Source organism: Lepidochelys kempii, chromosome 11 (genome assembly GCF_965140285.1).
Source record: "Lepidochelys kempii isolate rLepKem1 chromosome 11, rLepKem1.hap1, whole genome shotgun sequence".
NCBI lineage: Eukaryota > Metazoa > Chordata > Testudines > Cheloniidae > Lepidochelys > Lepidochelys kempii.
In genome coordinates, this window is record NC_136390.1 from 52,880,646 (window position 1) to 52,904,182 (window position 23,537).

Below are 23,537 nucleotides of genomic sequence, written 5' to 3' on the forward strand. Positions count from 1 at the left end.
AGATACTTGCTGATAGCAGAAGAATGGTGAGACTCAGGAATCTTGGATTCCATTGTAGGCTCTAGAGGAAGCGTGCTTTAATGGACACAGAATCTTTTGCTCGTTTCCCACCAAGTGTGTGACCTCCTTCTGCCCTGTACACTCCAACCTGTTCTTGTCCCAGTCCTGTCTCTGTCTCACTGCTGGCTTCTTGTCTCAGCTGTTGTCTTCAGCTAGCTGGTTACAGTCTCCGCTTCTCAGGCTTCTCATCCCAGTCTCTTTGCCCAGCCCTCTCCCCAGCCCTCTGTTCATCTGATCTGTCCCCTCCTCTGGCCTCCTTTCACATACCACCTCCCCGCCCACATTCCCAACCCCAGTGGCTCCTAATCTCTCCAGTTCCTCATCCAATCTCAGTGTTTGTCTACTCCCCAGCCTCATCCACTGCAGTTTATCTCAGTTTCTTTGTCCAGCCTGACCCAGTTCTTTCCCTGCACCCTAACTCCTTGCTGCATGTATCTTCCCTTTCCCCTCACCTCCTTCCCATGACCCCATTGGTTCTCATCTCTTTGCCAAGCCTGTCCTAGTTGTCATTCCCCCTGGCACCACCTACTTATCCAATCTGTCATGTCATTGTGGTGTCTTCTCCATCCCTCCTTAGGTTCTTTTTCAGTCTGTTCTCCCTCACCCGAAATACACACAAACAGTTCTGGTTCTTACCCCCTCTGCATGTGAATCAGGCAGTTTCCTTTTCAGTGCTGCCTGTGTTCAGGAGCTGGTCATTGGGAGCACTGGAGAGACAGGTTCTCTGCTCTCAGCTCAGGTGACCTGACCTAACGTTGCCCGCTGCCCAGAGCTGCAGTTTCAGGGAAAGTCCGGTTCATCTGCCACCTAGAGCATGGTTAACACAGATAGAATTTCTCGGAATTACGCTGCTAAAATCTAATAATTTCCTACTGAGCATGTACAATCTGCATTTTTACAAAGGCTTATAATTTGGCCAAATTTGGACAGATTTTCATGCAGCTTGCACAAGACACATTTCTGAAAAAAGCCATCCGTTGCCAAATTTTAAATAGCTGCCGTAAAGTGTGGGGATGCTAGAGCTTTTCAAAGAAAAGCTCACTAGAATTTTTTAAAATGAGCAAAACAACATTTTCCCCAAAACTTGTTATCAGAAAACAGCCCAACCATTTTGACTGAGACGAAAAAATAATCATTATTCAGTGATACAGATCAACTCATGTAATGACGCTAGTATGTAGACCTCCAGTTGTTCTTTAGCATATTGTATGTACATAGAGATTATACATACAAATAAGAATTATTTTTCCCTTCCATTAGCTGTGTTCTATTGAAGTGACCTGTGAATCGGCTAGTGTGATGGCAGCAACTCTGGCTAATGGTGGCTTTTGTCCAATTACTGGTGAAAGAGTACTGAGCCCTGAATCAGTCCGGAATACCTTGAGTCTAATGCATTCCTGTGGCATGTATGACTTCTCAGGACAGTTTGCCTTCCATGTGAGTAACTGTTGGATGCTAATTGTATCTGGCAAATGAAACTAATCTAGACTGGCTTTTAAACAAACATTTCAGGATTGACCTTTTTATACTTAAGCTGTTATGTGAATTAATCAGAAGTTGAAAACAACATTTTTTTGAAAATCTGTTACTTACAGCATCGTGAAATTAAGCACTTCAAGGTATTTCAGACAAGTACTGTTTTCAGCCTAAAACATAAGTTGGGCTTCAAAGATATAACTCATCTCTTACAAGAGCAATATCTACATTGCTTATTCAATTTAGTTTTTATCCAAACAAATGTTACAACTGGTGAAATCCTAAATTAGGTGGTAAAATATTGCATGCGCGCAGGCACACCCAAGTCGTGTTAAGCTGTCATGGTTAAACAAAAGGGATCTTTACGCTCATACTATTTTGTAGCACTGTCATTGTTGCAAATTATCAATGACTTGTTGGACATCTGTGTGTATGTTTCACTTCTCTGCTGAGATTATCAGGCCTGGGGTATAGTTCTTGCTGAACCACTAATATGCTGTCTGACCTTAGGCGAGCAATGTGATTGCTGCTCTGTCTCTCCGTGTGCCTTATCTGTCAAGGATAATAATGCTTACCCAACTTAGAAAATATTCTGGGAATGATCAGCTAAAGTGCTATATAATAATTTTTTGTGTGCTAAGTGTTACAAATAACACAACAGACTAGAATGTTAACATAGTATACTAAGTCTTTAACTTCCTGTAGGTTGGTCTTCCTGCAAAATCTGGAGTTGCTGGTGGCATTCTTCTGGTTGTTCCTAATGTTATGGGTCTGATGTGCTGGTCACCTCCTTTGGACAAAATGGGCAACAGCGTTAAAGGGATTCACTTCTGTCATGTAAGGAAGGCTTCCTCTAACTTTCAATAATTTGTCTTTTGCAACCAACATTTACCTAATTGGTTAGCATGGCTAAGGCCTAACTGAACTTAAATGAAATCCTTAAATTTGTTCATGTACATAATTCCAGTCTGACCTGACCTGAGATTGAAAAGCAGTCTTGTTTTCTGACTTTCGTGGCTGTAATTCAAATTAGATTTATTATTGGACTATGCAAACCTTTAGAAAACATGGTGAAACCAATCTTGGAAAAAATGTTCATGAAAAAATTTAAAGGAATAGTGTCTTGTGACATGAGAATGGCACTGATTTCTTTGATATATTAGAACACAAGATCTCTTCCACCTTAAAGAGGCTTGCTAAAGTCCAAATGTTCTTAACGCTGGCATCAAACAGGGACGTGAGTTTTTCAAAGGTCCAGTCTGTAGCAAAGACAAAGCTAAGGGTGGCTTGTCTGACAGTTGTCTTCTGTATAGAGACATTTTGTATGTGTCATTCACAGAAAGACACTAACAAACTCCACTTTGCTCCAATATGTTAGAATAACAATAATTTCATTTACTTAGCACTGCTTACTGGGGCCTTTGGCGGCTAATAATAAAATGGGAATGGTGTTTCTTATATTTTGGCCAATATCATACTTGTATGTTTGGGAAGAAAGAAGATGGGTTGAAAGTCTCCGCAAAGAGAACTGTCAGACAAGCATCCTTAGCTTTGTCTTTTGCTGCAAACATGACCTTTAAAAAATTGAAGGGCCCTGTTTGGTGCCAGTGTTAAGAATATTTGGACTCTGGCCAGCCTCTTTAATTGGTAGAGATCTTGTACAATACTTCATTTCCACAGTAGTAATGAATGGTGACACATCACTGGCCTTCCAAACAGAGAGAAGAACATGGCAGGGATGCCTTCTGCCTCTTTCTCTTCTCTCTACAGCTGGTGGCAGTGCAAATTAAGCGGTACTCAGACAATCAAAGACCTCAACAGAGGATACTACAATATTTAAAGCATTGTGCAACATTTAGAGTACTTCATTCACGTGACTTCTGTATCAGATGCATAACAATCCAAGTTTGCACCTCATTCTGGTGTGTGCGCGCCGGTACATTGTGTCTCTTACTATTTTTACTATGTTTGCCTTTAAGTCCTATATTAAACAATACTTTCCAATTAAAATCAAACTGTTTTTAAAAACAACTCTTTTTAATAAAGAAAGACCTAATCACTGATGATTTGGCAACCTTCACATTGCTGCAAAATAAATAGCTATAAATGTGTATATATATTATATATAAATAAATTTGTTCTTTAACCTGCAACAGCATGGAAAAGCTACTTGCCATAATACTTGTGATTGGCTTTCCCTACAGTGATTCTAGTTTAATTAAAATCAAATGTTGCAGTGAATCTTCCTTGTTCAGCTCCCTATCACAGGTTTTGTGTTACTGTGATATATAGCACCTCGCAAGTGTTTGTGAAGTGTACATTACAAAACCAAATGCTATCATACCTGTACCATGAAATATTGGTGTAAGTTAGCTTTCTTTCAAAATACCAGCAATAATTCAGTATTACAACCTGAAAACATGTCTTTATTACCAATGTATGGAAGGACATTTTATGAAGAGAGTAACAAGAGGCTTTTTTTGTAAGTCAGGAACTTAGCCAAGTAAGTCATATTTGTTGTGAAGCAAAAATATTTAAAGTGTGTGCATTATCAACCTCAGTTGAGAAAATTAATAAACTATGCAGTATACAAAGGATGATGTAGTTTATTTTTGACTGTTTTCAGGATCTGGTTTCTTTGTGCAATTTCCATAATTATGATAACTTGAGGCACTTTGCAAAGAAGCTTGATCCTCGCAGAGAAGGCGGCGATCAGCGGGTAAGCTAAATAAGTTCTTTTAATGACTACTTTGTATAGTTGTCAGCTGGAAAATATAAGGTTCATCTGTAAACATAAAACTGCTCAATGACATGTATTGCATCAAGAATTAAAGATAAGTTAAGCTTATCAGTCTAGTTTCACCAGAGCAGAGTTTATTTGTGACAAAGACTGTCATATCTGTGATGAGGCTTAAACAGTTACAAGATTTTGTGTAAGATTCATAATTGCTAAAGACTTCAGCCTTTTTTCTTCTCCCCAGCTAGAGTGGGTGTATGGTATTTTAATATTCAGGATGAATTTCACTATTCTGCTTACTTTTTAATAAAAATTTGGCCAACTGGTAGCTTAGTCTTTTTGTTCTGCACTGCTGTGCATGAGATCTGGGGTCACTATTTTTCACATTGATCTCACTGAAATCAGAGATGTAAAATCCGGCTCGAGGAGACATACCCATGCTAGCACTTACCAAGCTAGAGTGCTAAAAATGGAAACGTAGCCGTGGTGGTGGGAGGGGCTAGTGCCTGCTGTCTAAGTGGGGTCAAACTCAGGGCAGCTAGCCCCTCCTGCTGCTCATGCTGCCGCAGCTGCTCTCCATTTTCAGTACACTACCTCAATCAGAGCTAGTGTGGGAAGGTCTGCTGGAGCTGCTGTTTACATCTCCAGCTCCAAGTGTAGACATACCCGCAGAGAGTTGTAGAGGCAGTGCACTCAGCACTTATGTGTGGCTGGGAAGATAGAGTAAAATGAGGCTATATTAGTGCCCCTTATTGAGGAGTACTGTTTTCAGGCTCTGAAGAGAATCACTTCATTTCTTTTGTACTAAAGGATAGTAGAAGTGTTATGGGTGCTTGAGGGTAGAAGGCAAATAGTGAAAGGTTTTCCTTAAGGATTTTACAGGGATATGGAGGTCTCCCAAAGGGAAGATACAGTAATATGAAAGATGTTTGTTTTTATTTGCATGTACATTTCTCTTTATAACTATCTGATATGGAATTTGAACTTTATGTATAGCTGGAAAACAGACCATAACTATTTGTAACAACATGTCAAGAGGTGGAGATGGGTGGAAGTTCAGGCTTTTGGCATTGATTGCAAATATCAGTAACACACAGATTTGCTTTCTTCAAGTACACTAATAAATAATGTATGTTGCTTGAACAACTAGCATTCCTTTGGACCATTGGACTATGAAAGTCTCCAGAAAGAACTTGCTTTGAAAGGCACAGTGTGGAAAAAAGTGTCACCTGAGTCAAACGAGGACATCTCCAGAACCATAGTGTATAGAATGGAAGGTCGGGGAGAGCAAAACTAAAGGAATGGGTTATAGTTTCATAAATTTCTTCATTTTAAAAGCCCTCAAGCATCTCTAGATTAAACAACTTCAGTTGTGTTGTTTTCCTTGATATTTTTGGTTTATATATAAACTTTTTTCTTTTAATATTGTGTGAATACTGTATATGCTATACCAAAAATAGAATATTGACATTTTTAAAAAATCTGTCAACCAGCTTTCATGGTTCCTTAAAGTAAATTTACTTTAAACAGAAAAATCTAAATGTTTTAAAAGATAACTCCTTTGATATATTTGAGAATTTATACATTAATTAGAGGAGGACTTTATGGAGCTCTGAGAAGATTTTGTGATGTGTCCTCTTACCAGATCTGGAACATAGAGTAGTGCAAGTATTGTATATCTGGAACATAAAGTAAAACAGTACACCAGAATACAGTAAGATGACGAATCCCTAAATAGGTATACCTGAAAGAGAAATGGTTTGTGAATCTTGACATTAGCACCCGTATCTTCTGTTTCACATACACTTACAAAAGCATAAATAGCATCCCTCTGATACACCATGTTAGCAAACGTAAGCAAAGTAAATTACCAAATCATATTCTTTTTTAATCAAATCATTTTAAATTAAGCATGTTAATATTCGATTAATAGAAGAGCAAGTGGCTTTTTAGCTTGCAAAGCTGCTCTAATTGCTTAGTTAGCTAAGTTAGGAAGAGAAGGATTTCTTACTGAAGTATTGTGAGTGATCCTCTAGGAGCTGTCCTGCCAGGTATGACTCATAAGTCTGCCTTACTAATAATACTACACTCCACTTTTATTTTAAAGAATGTAAGCAATCTTAGTTTTAGAGGGATAGGTGAAGAGAAAATATATTCAAAGAAAAATTAGAAATGTTTATTACTTTTTAAACAGTTTTAAGTCTTACTGAATGCAAATGAAAGTACTTCAGTTGTTCTGGCTGTGTTGGTCCAAGGATATGAGAGACACAAGGTGGTGAAGTAGTATCTTTTATTGGACCAACATCTGTTGGTGGAAAGAACAAGCTTTTGAGCGACATAGAGCTCTTTTTCTTCTGCCAGCCCTGCAAAGAGCTCTGTGAAGTTTGAAAGCTTGTTCTTTCCACCAACAGATGCTGGTCCAATAAAAGATAATACATCACCCACCTTGTCTTGCTCTGAATTAATTTTAGCAGTTATAATATCTTTTACCTCTATTATATATGTACCCACACACATACGCGTAATATAATTTTATAAGTTAATAGAAATAGTTTCCCCCTCTTTTCTTCGTTTTTTGTTTATCTACTTTGCACCTCTGTGTAGTCCTTCCCTAGTAACAAAATTTCTATCTTTTACCGCAAATTATGAGCATGTTAGTCTCAAATAATGCACTGTTCATACTGTGGAACAGTTTGATCTGGTATGAAATGGTCACCATAAATCTTAAAAGTAGGGCTGTCAAACAATTTAGAAAAAAATTAATAGTGAGATTTTTTAAAAATTGCGATAATCACCGTTTCAATCTCATTGAATCCCATTTATTTGAATATTTTGGGATGAATCCCATTTATTTGGGATGTTTTCTACTTTTTCGAATATATTTATTTCAATTACTACACAATACAAAGTGTACAGTGCTTGCTTTATATTTTATTACAAACTTTTCCATGGTAAAAAAGATAAATAGTATTTTTCAATTCCCTTCATACAAGTACTGCAGTGCAATTTCTTTATCATGAAAGTGCAACTTACAAATGTAGAATTATTTTTGTTACATAACTACACTCAAAAACAAAGCAGTGTAAAACTTTAGAGCCTACAAGTCCACTCAGTCCTACTTCTCATTCAGCCAACTGCTAAGACAAATAAGTTTGTTTATATTTACAGGAAATGATGCTGCCTGCTTCTTATTTATGTCATCACTTGAAAGTGAGAATAGGTATTCGCATTGCACTGTTGTAGCCAGCATTGCAAGGTACTTATGTGCCAGATATGCTAAACATTCGTATGCCTCTTCGTGCTTCATCAGCATGGAAACACGTCTTCTGGAATGGTGGCCGAAGCATGAAGGGGTATATGAGTGTTTAGCATAATTGAAATTAGTATATTAGAAAATGTAAAAAAACATCCAAAAATATTTATAATAAATTTAAATGCATATTGCGATTATTTTTTAATTGAATTAATTTGTTTTGAATCAATCACTTGAGTTAACTGCAATTAATTGACAGTCCTATGTAGTAGTTCAGACTATGTAGGTGGTGATATACAGGGAAGCCATATTTTCTGAATTCTAGAGGCCAAATGCATAGCCATTTTATGTGTTTCTATTGATGCTGATTTTTCTTGTAAAATTCTTCACTCCCTATATAGTTGACCCCCGTTGCCCTTGTCTCTAGCTGATTATGCTTTGTTCCACGCCCCCTTCCACTTAACCACCATACAAAGACCTAATTTATTGTTAATTCCAAAAATCTGCCCAAATAACTTCAGATCAGATCTCTTTCTAAGAGCTACTGGTTTAGCGTTTACATAAAGGTCTCAAACTACATATGTAATTTTCTTTTGGACAGAAAAGTATGTGTAGGTGTGTGTGTGTATCTCTCTCTCTCTCTCACACACACACACACTCACACACACACACACACTCAGAGTCTGTATTAAACACCGCTCTGAGACATGTAGCGCACGTGCTCACGTAGGCCCCCTAGCATGGGTACAAAATAATAGTGTAGCTGGTGAGTCCTAGCTTAGACTAGTAGAGGAAAGACAGGGTGAAGGGTATGGGTATGTGAGTACATACTCTACTTGCCCAAGCTGTGCCCCCCTGTCTACACTGATATTTTTAGCAATGTAGAGTCCTGCTGCCTCCTTGATGCCGAAGCGTTTCCCCTCTGCAGGAAAAGACTCCCACATTAGGGCAGACTGTGGCAGGGAGGAGAGAGTGGGGAAGGCTTGGGCAGTTCCCCGCTGTAGAGCTTTTCCATACCATATGGAAAGGCTCTGCCAGCGCCCGGCTGCTGGAGCTTGCTTCTGCCACAAGGAAATACTTTTAGCAGTGGGGAAGAGCTGAGCCTTTCCCAGCTTTCCCCTTGCCAGAGCATTTTCCTCTACCTAGTGAAAGGCTCTGGCAATGGGGAACTTCTGAAGCTTTTGCTGTCCCACTCCTGGCAGAGCCTGTCACTGAGATGTGTAGCTACACACCACAGTGTGGGCACAGCCTACTTTTTACTGTGGCGTTTAGCTACAACAGATGCTCTGTATACTGCTGGAAGTGGTGTGTAGTGTAGACATAGCCTGAACCGTTAAAAGGAAGGGATGCGCTCTGAAACAACTTGGGATCTTATAAAACAAGAAAATGCTTAAAGCAAGACGTGCCGTGAATGGTGATGAGGAAACCTATCCTGACTATACCATTTAAGGAATGATTATAGCTAACAAGGACCTGTCTCACAAAAATGTAGAAGTACTGTTTAAGATGTTCTATAAACAAGTATGGTTGCAAGTGAATCCAAGTGATCTTCTTGTAGCAATACATTATATTTTTTATAGTTCTGTTATTGGGGCTATTTGCATTTGAAGCATACGATTATAAATTGCTTAGGCAAACCTTTTCAGAAAATTAACATACAGTGGACTTTGAAATCCTAGTAAAATAATGCAGCAGGTACTGTTAAGTGCACTTCAGAAAAATGGCATAAATTACTGAATGAAAATTCAGCATATAATTTTATCCAAGTTGTTTTGCTTACATTTTTTCCAGGGTTACAGTAAAGTAAGAGTAAGGGAAGGTTAGTTAAGGTCTTTAAATGTCCTTAAAATCAACAGTTTTACATGAATAAGAAAGTTACGGTAAAACAGTAGTCACTGCGATACTGCAAGCAAAACTCTGCGTGTGCACACCTGAGATGTGCTCAACTGCTGTATTTGGTTAAGTTGTATTGAACATTCAGAGGGATTGCAGGATGGAGCCTAAGGGTATATCTACACTACCTGCTGGATTGGTGGGCAGCGATCGATCCAGCAGGGGTCGATTTTATCGCGTCTAGTCTAGATGTGATAAATTGACCCCCAAGTGCTCTCCCGTCAACTCCTGTACTCCACCACCGCGAGAGGCACAGGCAGAGTTGATGGGGAAGCGGCAGCAGTTGACTCACCGTAGTGAAAACACCACGGTGAGTAGGTCTAAGTACGTCAACTTCAGCTATGTTATTCATATCGCTGAAGTTGTGTAACTTAGATTGATCCCCACCCAGTGTAGACCAGGGCTAAGCATCTGTGCCCTCTAGTGAAAAGAACTCACGTTGCTGAATATTTTTTAAAAAGAAAGTGTACCTGTGTGGGGCAGGGTTTACGTAATATAGCTCTCAGTGCATTCTTTGCTGATTTCACATTATTTGGAACTAATTTTAAAACTAGCTGAAGTTGGAGAAATTGTTTCTGCTGGATTCAGATCTTAAAATAGTAACCCACAAAGCTTTAAGTATTTAGGTATGTAAGGTTTCAGAGTAACAGCCGTGTTAGTCTGTCTTTGCAAAAAGAAAAGGAGTACTTGTGGCACCTTAGAGACTAACCAATTTATTTGAGCATGAGCTTTCGTGAGCTACAGCTCACTTGCATCCGATGAAGTGAGCTGTAGCTCACGAAAGCTCATGCTCAAATAAATTGGTTAGTCTCTAAGGTGCCACAAGTACTCCTTTTCTTTTAGGTATGTAAATTATACACGGAGTTTTGAGAAGAGGAGGCAAGTCATAGGTGGTAAATGTGGCAGGATTCAAAACGTACAGGATTCAAAAAGTGATTGGACATTTATATGGATAACAAGAATGTCCAGAGTGTTTTTGTGTTTTTAAGTTTTGGAAGGGATATAAGCCAACCTCTAACTATTGTGGATAAGTTGGAAACTTTCCTTTGGGCCAGTTTATCCCATAACCTGCCATCTCCACAGTTTCTTGCTCCTCCTCAAAAGCTTCTGTTACTGGCGGCTGTTGGTGATAGGTTACACAACTAGTTGGATCATGGCCTGATCCACTATTGCAATTCCTGTACGCTTACTTGTATGTTTTGTGACTAGGGTCCTAAAGAATGTTGTGGTGGGCCTAATTATTAAATGTTTTTATTGAAGATCTTTCCGAGTATATAAAGGATTTAGTATTCATCTGTGTTATGGCAATACCAGTTCTTGATATTCAAGCATTTGAGCTGTTTTTTTTCTTTTGTCAGCATCAGCATTTCATTGGAAATGTAAATACTTTTGTAAACTTCATTTTAGCATTTGTGTTATACCTTTTGGCTCAGTTCTTTAAGTTACTTGTCTTGTTTTCCATTTTTCTTTCACATTGTATGTGTTTATGTATGTTGCTCAGGCTTATTTTTGTATTGTGTAATAAATTTATTTTAAGCCAATTTTATTGTATTTTTTTTTATCGGTGAAGGATAACTTCCATTCAAGCACATTTTCTGAGACTAAATAAGATAGTGAATATATTCCAGAAACGTCATCCTGGTTTAAAATAGGTATGGTGGATGATGCAAGTTAGTTAAAACAGTAATTGAAAACACTTTAAAGAATCTCTCGACTATGTTTTGTGAAATCATTCTTTTTTCTTTTTGTTAGAAATACCATCTTAGAAGCTTGCAAAAAAAATATTTGTCATGGTTCTTTTCAACTTCCCACACTTTTCTACAAAGCAGAAACTAATATGATAGTGTTTTTACTTTTGCTTAAACATTAGCATCATTGATATCATTTTGGAACTACATGGCTGAGGATAGAATTTAAGTTCAATATTTGGTCTGGCAAAATAATTGGGGAAGTAAGCATGTTGGTTTTGGTGCCAAACTAATAACTGTGGCTATCAATAATCATTTTTTTAAATTAGCAAAGTATAACTTCTGTTAAATCTTATTTATAATGTAGAAAACATTCCACACTTAAGGTTGCCAACTTTCTAATTGCACAAAACCCAGCATGCTTGCCCTTCCCCCTTCCCCAAGGCCCCACCCCTTCTGAGGCCCTGCCCCCACTCACTCCAAACCTCCCCCACCCCTCCCAGGTCGCTCGCTCTCCCCAGCCTGCACTCACTTTCACTGGGCTGGGGCAGGGGTTGATTGTGGGAGGGGGTGAGGCTCCAGCTGGGGCTGCAGACTCTGGGATAGGGCAAGAAATGAGGGATTCAGGGTGCGGGAGGGGGCTCCAGGCTGGGGCAGGTGGTTGGGGTGCGGGAGGGGGTGCGGGCTCAGGGGTGGGGCTAGGGATGAGGGTTTTTGGGTACAGGAGGGGGCTCCGGGCTGGGGCCGAGGGGTTTGCAGTGAGGGAGGAGGCTCAGGCTGGGGCTGGGGTGTGGGAGGAGGTTCAGAGTGCGGCCTCCAGGAGGGAGTTTGACTGCTGAGGGTTGGGGTGTGGCTTCTGGGAGGGAGCACAGGGCTGGGGCAGGAGGTTGGGGTGCAGGAGGGGGTTCCACCCTGAGGCAGTGGGTTGGGGTGGGGGGTCTGTGAGGGAGTTAGGGTGCGGGAGTGGGTTCCGATCTGGGGCAGGGGGTTGGGGCACAGTAGAGGGTTCGGGGTGTGGGCTCTAGCCGGGAAGCGCTCACCTCAGGTGGCTCCCAGTCGGTGGTACAGCAGGGCGAAGGCAGGCTCTCTGCCTGCCCTGGCTCCGCACTGCTCCCGTAAACGTCTGGCATGTCCAGCCCCTAGGAGGAGGCATGGCCAGTGGCTCTGGGTGCTGCCCATGCCCACAGGCACCGCCCCCACAGCTCCCATTGGTGGCAGTTCCCGGCCAATGGGAGCTGTGGAGCCAGCGTGGGGGGCAGCATGCAGCACTTCCCTGATCACCCCTGCTGCTAGGGGCCGCAGGGACATGCTGACAGTTTCCAGGAGCTGAGCGGAGCCAGGGCAGGCAGGGAGCCTGCCTTAGTCCCGCTATGCCACCAACCGGACTTTTATTGGCCCAGTCAGCAGTACTATCTGGAGCTACCAGGGTCCCTTTTCGACCGGACCTTCTGGTCAAAAACTGGACACCCGGCAATCCTATCCATGCTGCATTTTAACATCTTAAAGGTAGGTGGATTTGGGGTTTAAACAGGTTGGTAGTGATTGTTGCAGCTTTTTGGGGCAATAGCTGGCTTTTGAAAGAGCCCTATGGTTTTGGTATATTCTGCATGCTTTGTAACAAAATTAGTGTTGATGTCAATGGAAGTGCACTCAGAGTGCAGGATATTAAATAGAGATCCTTAATGTGGATGGTTTTGAAACAGGATTTAGTTTTATTCCAAATGAATTTATAAAGTGTAATTACTTATAACATGCTTTGAAAAATATTTTTATAATACAGTGAATAGAAGTGTGCTGGACTTTTTCAAAATATAGACAAAATAAATCCCTGATCAGAAGAGTTTAGTTGTCTTCAATCAGCAAGATGAGGAAAGTTAAAGAAGGGGAGTAGCTGTGGGGCAGGTGAAGGAGTTTACAAATACAATAACTTACTTTGTATGTGCCCCTTGTGTTTTGGGTGGTTTTTTTTAATATGTGCCTTTTTATCTACTAAAGATAATTTTTGATGGACAAAAGGACTGGGTATTGTAAAGTGGAAGCTGGAAAAAAGGGAATAGTGGAAAAGCCAATAGAAGAGTGAAAACGGCTAAATCACCCAAGTATTTACTCATCTGCACTGTAAAATATTATTGCTCACATTATTTCAGGTCTTGATACATACATGTCATTGATTATTAATGCATAGCATGGTACTTCAAGAATGAGCTTTATTTAAATTATAGTGTTCTGCCTGTTTCTCATTAGTATCTGGAATGCTGTAGTTTTTTTTTAATTTGGTTTACATTGGGCAAAACAGTGCAAAGTTTCATCTTTCTTTCGTTGAAAAGTTGAATCCACTATTTAAAAATGTTAATGTTCATCAGAGAGAGCTGTTTTTTTGTAATTATACTTGAGTTTATTATTGGAACGATTTAACATGCATAGTGAATTGTATTTTCAGTACATGTTTTGTTCTGTTGCTTTGTTTAGGGATCCAGATATCACATGCGACATTCCACATTTATGCGAGTTGTTACAATGGCAAGAGGCTGTATAACTCTGTGGGCCTCGCAGTGGTGATTATGCAGTGCCTAAAGCAGGGGTCTCAAATTCGAATAACCGTGAGGGCCACATGAGGACTAGTACATTGGCCCGAGGGCTGCATCACTGACACCCCCTTCTTGCTGCCCCAGCCCCACCCCCACTCCACCCCTTCCATGAGGCCCTGCCCCACCCTTTCCCAACTCCTTCCCCGAAGTCCCCACCCCAACCCCCCAGGGGTTGCAGGGGGTGGGGGGTGTGGCGGGCTCAGGGCAGGGAGTTGAGGTGCAGGAGGAGTGCAGGGTACGGCAGGGGGCTCAGGGCAGGGAGTTGAGGTGCAGGAGGAGTGCAGGGTACGGCAGGGGGCTCAGGGCAGGGAGTTGAGGTGCAGGAGGAGTGCAGGGGGCTCAGGGCAGGGAGTTGGGGTGCAGGAGGAGTGCAGGGTACGGCAGGGGGCTCAGGGCAGGGAGTTGAGGTGCAGGAGGAGTGCAGGGTACGGCAGGGGGCTCAGGGCAGGGAGTTGAGGTGCAGGAGGAGTGCAGGGTGCGGCAGAGGGCTCAGGGCAGGGAGTTGGAGTGCAGGGGTGTGTGGGTGCGGCAGGAGGCAGGCAGGGAGTTGGGGTGCGGGGCGCAGGAGCGGTTCGGGGTATAGGCTCCGGCCCGGTGCCGCTTACCTAGAACCGCTCCGGGGTGGCAGTGGTGTGCAGCGGGGCCACGGCAGGCTCGCCGCCTGTCTGCCCTGGCCCCAGGCTGCTCTGCTCCGCTCCAGGAAGCAGCTGGAGCCGTGTCGCGGGTGGGGCCACAGGGCTCTGTGTGCTGCTCTTGCTGCTCCTTCAGGTACCTCCCCCGAAGCTCCCATTGGCCGCGATTCCCCATTCCCAGCCAATGGGAGCTGCGGGGGGCGGTGCCTGGAAGCGAGAGCAATGCATGGAGCCATCTGTCCCCCCCACCCTCTGGGGCCACAGGACATGGATCCGGCCGCTTCAGGGAGCGGCAGGGGGCCGGGCAGGAGGGGAGGGGCACTTGGCAGGCCATGCGAAAGAACCCCGCGAGCTGCATGCAGCCCGCAGGCTGCATGTTTGAGACCCCTGGCCTAAAGCTTGCTAGCTGCTTTACAAAACAAAAAAGACATCTTTGCCCCAAGAGTCTTGCAATAAAAGATGAAATAACATACCTTCAGATGTGTTGATGAGGCTGGAAATCAGGTAGAAATCTGGTAATTTAAAGTCACCTTACAGTAACTGGTTTCAGAGTCGCAGCCGTGTTAGTCTGTATTCGCAAAAAGAAAAGGAGTACTTGTGGCACCTTAGAGACTAACGCATTTATTTGAGCATGAGCTTTCGTGAGCTACAGCCTTCATGAAAGCTTATGCTCAAATACATTTGTTAGTCTCTAAGGTGCCACAAGTCCTCCTTTTCTTCTTACAGTAACTGTAGCTCTTTGAAATGTGTTGTCTATACATATTTCACTTTTGGTGCACATGCGTCATATGTGCATGAGATCGGATTTTTTTTTTTTTTTTTTTTTGGAATAGCCGCGTCCATGAAGCCATGCCTGTGCCCCTCCATGCCTTCTTGGTGCCTATAGCAGAGAGGTGAGGGGGCGGCAGCCCACGCTCAATTCCTTCACCAATAAGATTCCTGAGATTGGGCCTCCAGCGAGTGGGAAGAGAAGGCTGGATGCAGAATTTGTGTGCACAACATGTCTTGAACTACAGTTACTGTAAAGGAATCGTAATTTCTTTGAGTGATTGAGGACACAGATTCCGCTGTTCGTAATTAGCAAGCAGTCATCTGAAAGCTACGAGGCAAGTGAACAAAGGCCTACTTGAAGAGTGCTTGTAGGACCGCCCTGCTGAAGCTTGCATCTAACCTATAGGCTTGCGGCAGGGAATAAGAGGAGATAATGGTGTGGTCTGAACTTCATTTAGAAGCTCTTGAGTATTTCAGAAATGGGGAGATGTGCAAGGCAGGCCACAGAAGCCACCTAGGCACAGGTAGAATTATCTCTAATGTGTCAGGGTGGGTCTTTGTTGGCTAGGGTATAATATGCTGTGACAGTTCTCAGGATCTCAAGGGCTCAGTCACCTTGTTGCCCCCTGCCTCTAGTGAGAAGTAGTCTTACCTGGAGCGGCTGGGTATTAACTCCCTAACACCACCAGCCTTTTAGCCACTCAAGCCCTCTCCTCTGGGTTATGCCAACCTTGTCTTCACTTTGCAGGTTAACAAGGGGAGCCCCTTCGTGCTGGAGTCCCTTTGAATTGTTCCCCTGTGATATCCAGCCCGATACTGGCCACTCTCAGAAATCCCAGATCCTCTGCTCCCTAAGGAGCAGTGTATCCCAGTTTACCAGTTTTACCTTAAATCATTTTTCTTATAACATGCCCAACACTTGTGAGTACGTACAGTAAAAAAAAAAAAAAGAAGGTGCCTAGGGGAGGAGCCTCTACTATGGACTTGAGAGGGAGCGGGAGGAGAGTAATTTTCCTGCAGCTTAAGAGCCCCTCTCTCTGGTGTGCTCTGCCTTAAATTCAGTACTAAAGGGAGACTACCCAGAGCCAATCATAGCTGTGATTGGGTACTGGTCTGGCAATAAGATCCATCAATGCCATATGGGGGCCAGTGCCAAAGATGTGACCGGTGCTGAAGGCTGTGGTACAGTGGTACACAGGACCATCCTGGCTGAAGCCATGGTGCTTGGTGCTGATGTAGGCAATGCCAAAGTGGGAGTGCACTCCTTGTATTTGAATGTGACTATGGGTCCCAACTTTGACTTTGTTGCTGAAGGTTCTGTATGGGACTCCATTTTAAGACTTGACAAAAATCTTAGAGGTTCTCCATCACCGGTGTGGCCAATGTGGAGGGCTTATGTGGTGCACTCCAGGAGCTCAGACTGGTGTCGAGGCTAATCTAAGCACTGGAGGTGCCTGCTACTGATGGTTTCTCAGAGGGTCTGCCCAGAACAGAGGCTGCCTGCATTGATCTCTCAAGGAGAAAGAGCTTCAGCTTTGCGTCCGTGCTCTTGTGTGCTCTGAGAGAAAGATTTACAGATGAAGCAGCATGCCGGCATGTGGCTCTGACCCTTGCATATAATAGGCATCAGGTATGGCTGTCACTGACTGGCATGGCTGTATCACAGGATGGGTGGATTAGAAAACCAGTGACTTGGACTCTGCCATCTTGGATTATATACAGGGGGATATGTACCAGCGAAGGAGAGGAATATAGGAAGAGAAGAAATGCTATAACTACACTAAAATAAGAAAAAGGGTGTTTCGAATGCACTCTAAGGCAGAATCTATAGACAGTCTCATTTTAAAATCAGCAGTCTCAATTTTAGAATCAGCATTCCCTTCCTCAAATATATCTAGTCTCATGCTAAAGATACTGTCCCTGATTAACAGCAGTTAATTAAAATACATTAACTGATATGTGCAATGTTACATGAATAGGGGATTTATAATGTACAGATCGTGATCTCTTCAGGGCCAGGAGTATGTCCTATGTGTCCAGAAAGCACCAAGCATATTGTGGGGGCTTGTGTAATCTAAATAATAACCTTCTTGGTTTGTTAGAACCTAAATACAGATTGTGATTTATATTTTGCTCAGTCTAGGTATTCTCATTCAAAATCCGAATATCCTATTATGACTTTCCATTTTTAGTTAAATGAAAACTTACTCCATCATTGCTAAAATTTTCATTCCTTGATGCAAAATAGTTTTATAGCTCATTTGAATCTTTTCAACCAAGAAGTCTATTTTTGTCTGGCCTGATCTGCACACACAGTTGCACCATTTTAACCATATCTATTTAAAATATTAGTTAAATCTGTGTATCTTTGTGTGTGAGTAAGGTCTTATGGAATTAATGGATACGCTTTAAATTATAGGTTCAAACTAAACTGATATGAACCAGGTTTAAATATACATAATTGTGTCAGTGCAGAATTTTTCACCGATTAACTAAATTGGTTTTTAACCAATTGTTAAACCAGTGCAACTTGTGTGTAGGAAGGCCCTAAAATAGATGTGTGTATTAAATGGACCACACAGATTCATGGGAGGCAGAGATAATTGTGCGTGTGGGGGGAGGAATCCAGAGTTAAGAACTTTTAATACCTGAACTGGTCAGGAAAAGGGATGAGGGGGGAGGAATTGCACAATTCTTTTCTTCACTTCAAAATTGTCAAAATCTACTTAACACAGATAAATTTACCTAGAATTAGCAACAAACAGTCACTCCCATCAGTCACAACTGTAAATAATTATGAAGGTGTTTTGTATGATAGTATAAAAGCTATTGGCCAGCAGTATGAGATGTGTCACTAGTTAGCGTTTCTGGTTCGAGCCAAACTTTGAGAATTGAGTGAGTGTGCTGTTGGAGACACTAAATTAGAAGTTCAATTTGGTTGCATCCTTCTGACAGTCCCTTTCTGTTGCTTGCTTTGCAGTTACCTTTATAAAATGGAAGAGAGGCATGAATGTGAGCATTTGGGCCCCTCTATAATTAAGTCTTTTTTATTATTAGCTTTGAAATCACTGGGGGTTTTTTATGCAGGTGGAGAAAAACTTGTCGGTTCTATGGTAATAGTATCTGCTTTTTTAAGGTCTTTTTCTTCTCTTTTTTGTATTCTTGAGCTACGTGACACCAAGTATTCAAGAATATAGTGCCTTGTTAGTCTCTAAAGTGCCACAAGTACTCCTTTTCTTTTTTCAAGAATATTGTGTTTCCCTGTATCTTCATTACCTTGAAACGTCATTCTGTGGTACTTCTTGCACATATTCTCTTCAGTCTTCTTCTAATTCCCTTCTCTGATCATCTACAGGAAGTTTCTCAAGCTATAAACAGTGCTAGCTGTAAATTATTGGGAGGTGTTTGCCAATACTTCCTCTGTGAAGACCTGGCTATATATTAACTTTGAGGAAAACCAGGTAATTAATCTAGGAAGGTAAACTATTCCTCCACGTAAATGTTAAGATACCACCATTCAGTCTCCCTTAGGTGAATTGAACTGTGTTAAAGCTTACCAGTTTTTGACACACTGCATTACTACTGAGAGCTGAATTTTCTGCATTTTTCTTAGTCTATTTGGCTCCCAGAGTTCAGTAGAGTCACTTGGAATTGATTCGGTTTTTGTTGTATGTGTTATAATTTTCATAGTGGCAGAAGTGACCTTGTAAGTCATCTAGAACTTTCTCTGCACATTGAAATCTATATATTTACTGGTGTATAAGAATTGACAAGAGATTGCTTTATTTTTCCCTTCCTGGATGTAGATTTATAGTGATGTATAAGTCTTTAACAGTTAAAATTATTAGTGGTACCCCAGGTAAACTGTGTGCACTTTGTATGCAAGCATTCACCTGGCTTTCCATCTTTATACAATATATTTTCTTAGTTCAGGTAAGTCAACCTGTTCAGCAGGATGTTCCCACACTTTGCCTTGCAGGGCACCAAAGGGTCACACGTCATTTGCATTAAATAAAGCAATCTGGAGACATGGCATATGGCCAGACATATGGAACCCCCGCACTCTGGCCTGTTGGTTCAATATGGAGCACTGCATGCTGAGATCTGTTGCCGCTAAAAGTTGCACTTCCGGGTTGAGGGCCACCTTTAACCACCATTGCACTGAAGCATGATTTCTTTCCTGCAAATAATTTGTTGTATTTCCATTTGACCCTAAATTGGATTTCTGAAAAATTTTGGAGATGTTATTGTGAATAAAAGGACATGATCTTTTTTTTTTTAATTACATTTTCTATTAAAATATTTGGGTGGTGAATGAAAATATCAACTGGAAATGTATGTGCCTCTGATCTGGAAATACATTACTTGCTAAGGGAAAGATTAGATCAAGGACCACGTGGAAGCCCTCGTCATTTGAGTAATTATTAACAAAACGATGTGAGCTAAGAACATGGTGCTGAGCAATTAGAAGAGGTAATCGTGCTTGCTTCCTGTTGATGTGATTAGCTAGTCAAAAAAGTTTTCCTTGAAGTAGTAGACAACTTCTATATGCACGATTACTCACACAGCGTCAGAAGTATTTATTTTAGGTCTTTTAGCCACTTGTAGACTTGGTTTTGGTTAAAATATGTAGAACATATTGGCCTGCTTTTCTGTATCAATACATTAATGTGCATGGTCAGCATATGAGCATAAATTCTATAAGGCTGTTCATAATCCTTGTTTCTGCTTGTCAGTATTTCTATTTTTAAGAACTTATTTTTCAAAAGATTAGAACTTGCCTAACTGAACCCGTAAGTGTTTGAAGATGACATTTACTATTCTGAGTGAGATAAATTATTTAATTTAAAATCAATAGGTTTAATATTCCTAAATTTGGTAGAGAAGGGAAAAATCAAATTTTTTACTAGTTTCATGTGTACAATTTATGTCTCTAGACTTAAACAGAAACGTAAGCTCTTGTGTGAGTGCTTGTCTATCTGTTTTCCACTCTTTTTGTGCTCATGTGCCTGAGTTCACATTCTTTTGGCAGTGTCTGTTGGGCCACACCTGCCCCCCAGATTCCTTTGTATGACCCACATAAGGGCATAAAGGGTGGGGCAACCTCAACTGTCCTTCAGTTCCTTCTTAACGCCTCTGGCTAAGTCGGAAACCCTAGCAGTGTCCGAGTCTCTCACTCACTGTGATATTAATCCTTTTGTAGTGTGAGAAATTAGGGGTTTTTTTTGAAAAAAAAACAAAACAAACCACTGTTTTTTTTCCCCCCATGATTTCTCAGAATTCTGTGGCACTGGGTCCAGCCCTTACAGCAGAGCTGAAGTCTCCTGGATTTAAGAACGGTTCATCTGGTGATGTGATGGTCATAAGCAATGTACCTGTTGAGCCTTGGAGAGGGGCATATTGCTGACAAATGTGGCACTTACAGGTCATTCTCTAAGAGAGTTTTAGGGAAGACTGTCTTGCCTTTTGTGTTCTCTTTGTTGGGGTATTATGGGCCCCTCTGCAGAATCTCGAGTGTTGGATGCTCAAAAGCTTAAGCAAACCTTTTCAGAAAGTGTTCCTGTGAACTTGGGATCTGCTCAGAGCTCAGGGACTTAAGTCTAGAAGAGGCCATCTTCTAAGACCAGTAAAACATCTGTGGTCCAGGGGAGGAAGATCCACTTCTCCAGCAAGGGGTACAGATCTCTGTCTCCCTTGCTGGTTCCTAACCAACAAACACCAAAAAAAGGCAGAGATCCCCTTGGTCTGCCTCTTTTAAGGGTAATTCAAGGTCCAAGATGACTCCAACTGGCACCCTGTCAGGCACCGGTCACCGTGCCTCTGTATGGACTGACTCTGAGCTTCAAGTATTGCCTGGTACCAACAACACTGATACCCAACACTTTTGATAGATTCTGTCTGCCATACAGCCTTTTTCAGTGCTGACAGGTTTTATAGTACTGAGCCATCTGGCTGTCTCAGCGCTATGTGAGTCACCACTCCTTTCAACTACGGGGAAGATAACCTCTTCCAGTCTGGTTTTACCTCTGACTCCAATTAAGACTGCTGCACCTCTGGAAGAGGGAGTCTGTCTCCTCTTCCTCCTTGGAGCATAGCAAAGAGGCATCACCAAAACACTCTAGAAGTCCTGATCATTTTGATTCTTTGTGACTTTGCGACGGAATCTAGGGCACACTATTACTCTAGAACTAAGAATTCCGAAAGAGAGCACTCCCCAGGTTGCTCTGCCTCATACCCCTACCATCAGCCTTGTCGCTGTTGGGCACCACGAGGCTTGGAGCCAGCCAGAATGCCAGTTTCTGCAGCCCCACCTGGGGTTAGGACTCCTTCCACAAAACAGCAGGAATTGCTCAAAGACCAATTCCCCTGAACAGCTGCAGGAACAGACTGTGCAGAAGAGGATCTGCAGGCTGGTGAACAGATCATACCAGCACCCGTTCCCTCTTCTTCACCTGTTGAGACAGTGGTGGTACCTTTGTCATCATGCACAAAGCCTGATAATAAAACATTTCAACATTTATTATGCCTTATGTTAGACATGCTCAAAATTTCTGGGGCAGTTGTCCAGGAGAAATCCCATAGACTCCTGGGAATCTTACAATCATCTTTGCATGGATTGTGATGCCAATAAACAAGGGCCTTATGGGGCAAGCCAAACTCCTCAAGTAGATACAGGTTGATTAGTGATATCAAGTCTCCGTGTTAGGATTTGAACATTTCTGCATACAATCTGTTCCAGGTTGCTAGTAGGGGCTGTGGTCCATAGGATGACTAGACAACTGGGATCACCAAAATTCATGTTCAGAGAAGCAGCCTGAGACTTGACCTTATTTGGCTGCAAAAATTATTCTTCAGCTAGTCTGCAGGTGAGAATTCTCAATTATCAGGCTGCATTGGCAAAATGTTCTAAATTGGGATAGTGTACCTAAATTCATGGACAAACTCCCTCATGACAGCAGGGAGGAATATAATTCTCTTGTCTGAGGCTCAGCTTATGACACATTTCTTTCCAGGCTGCTCTCAACATTTTGGACACAGCAATAAGATCTCTGGCCACTCCATTGCTGCGAGGAGGTCCTCTTGACTACAGCCATCTGGAGTATCAAAAGAAGAGCAAACAATGAGAGAGTTGCAACAAAGTTGCATTTTGTTTAATAGTAAAACAGACAAAGGCCTGCACTTACTAAAAAATTCTAGGGGAACACTGAGGTCACTAGTACTAGTTCAGTCATGGCATCAGTATGCCTTCAGCCATCTTTGAAACATTCAGGCAGAACCTAAAAATGAAGTACCAAACAGCAGACTTGTTTTTATACTTGTGTGGTTTCATTGGAGAGCTTGGACAAATCAGCTTCACAAGTGGCATATAGTCCTTTTTATATATATATATATATATATTTTATAATCAAAATGCTTTATATGAGACTGAGAGTCTCAGTCCTCATTTACAGACTGGAAAGAGAAGTTTTAGTCACTTACCCAAGCAGTGATTCAGTGGCTGAATGAGCTAGAACTGAGTTCTCTTGACTCCTAATCCTGACCTTGAGCCACAGCTAATTTGTATGGGTTTTTTTTTTTTTCTGGGTTTATTTTTGGCTCATTGAAGTGCGTGCTCCTGCTGTCTGCCTTCCTGGCACTAAGCATTTTAAAACCTAATCAGGAAATCTGGCCTTCTCCAATTTTTAAACTCCTGACTTTAAGCATTGTAAAAGCTTTATCTTCTGACACATTAGGGAAATTTTTTTGTTAAACTTTTCTCTAAGACTGAGAGTTTTTATGGATGGCAGGGATGTACTTGTTAAAGCAGATTTTTAAAACCTGTTTAGTTAGTTACATTATCTTGAATAGCTTTAAAAGAATGTTTACTTCATAGTCCCTCTAGGACAGTGGTCCCCAAACTTTTTTGGTTGTGCCCCCTGCCCCCTTTGCCCAGCCTGCACTCCTCTGGGAGTTGGTGCTGGGAGACACAGGCAGAGCCGGAGGCTGTGGGGTGGGCCAGAGCTGCCACTGTGGCCAGGGCCATAATCAGGAACGGAGCTATGGCCTGGGCTGGAGCCAGGGTCAGGAGGGGGGAGGCAGCTGGAGGTGGGGCTGGGTGGCGCCTCCACCCTGCCCCCTGTGCGGGATGGCCCGGGCCCCTCCATGCCCCCTGAATGTTCCTCTGCACCATTGTACGGGGCTGCGCCCTACAGTTTGGGGACTACTGCTCTAGGACCAGAGGCATCTATTACGAGGGGTGTGTTTTGTTCCAGCTCCAACCTGCTTCATAGCTCCTCCAGGTATTGGGTTCCGGGGGAATGGCGGCCACTCGCATTCCCATTTTCTGGCTCCCAGGCCTTTATTATATTTTAAAAATTAAAATAAAATGAAAACACTGTTCCGATAAACTCTACCCTCTGGGGGGGGAGACAAGGCACAGGTGTAGCCCAACAGACACTG

The 23,537-nt window shown here is 42.1% G+C and overlaps 1 protein-coding gene across 7 annotated transcripts in view; it reads left to right on the forward strand.

The window, feature by feature from the left end:
- The window catches only part of GLS (glutaminase), a 104,701-nt gene that overhangs the window by 52,571 nt on the left and 28,593 nt on the right, over window positions 1-23,537 (forward strand). For 5 of the 7 annotated variants that reach the window (XM_073306196.2, XM_073306202.2, XM_073306200.2 and 2 more), the window contains 3 exons: window positions 1,321-1,497; window positions 2,242-2,373; window positions 4,163-4,255. In XM_073306196.2, coding sequence (XP_073162297.1) covers window positions 1,321-1,497; window positions 2,242-2,373; window positions 4,163-4,255 — 402 coding nt within the window. Of the gene's footprint in view, window positions 1-1,320; window positions 1,498-2,241; window positions 2,374-4,162; window positions 4,256-5,423; window positions 10,080-20,376; window positions 22,193-23,537 lie in introns of those variants that run through there. The other 2 variants (XM_073306199.2, XM_073306198.2) reach the window with 2 other exon arrangements.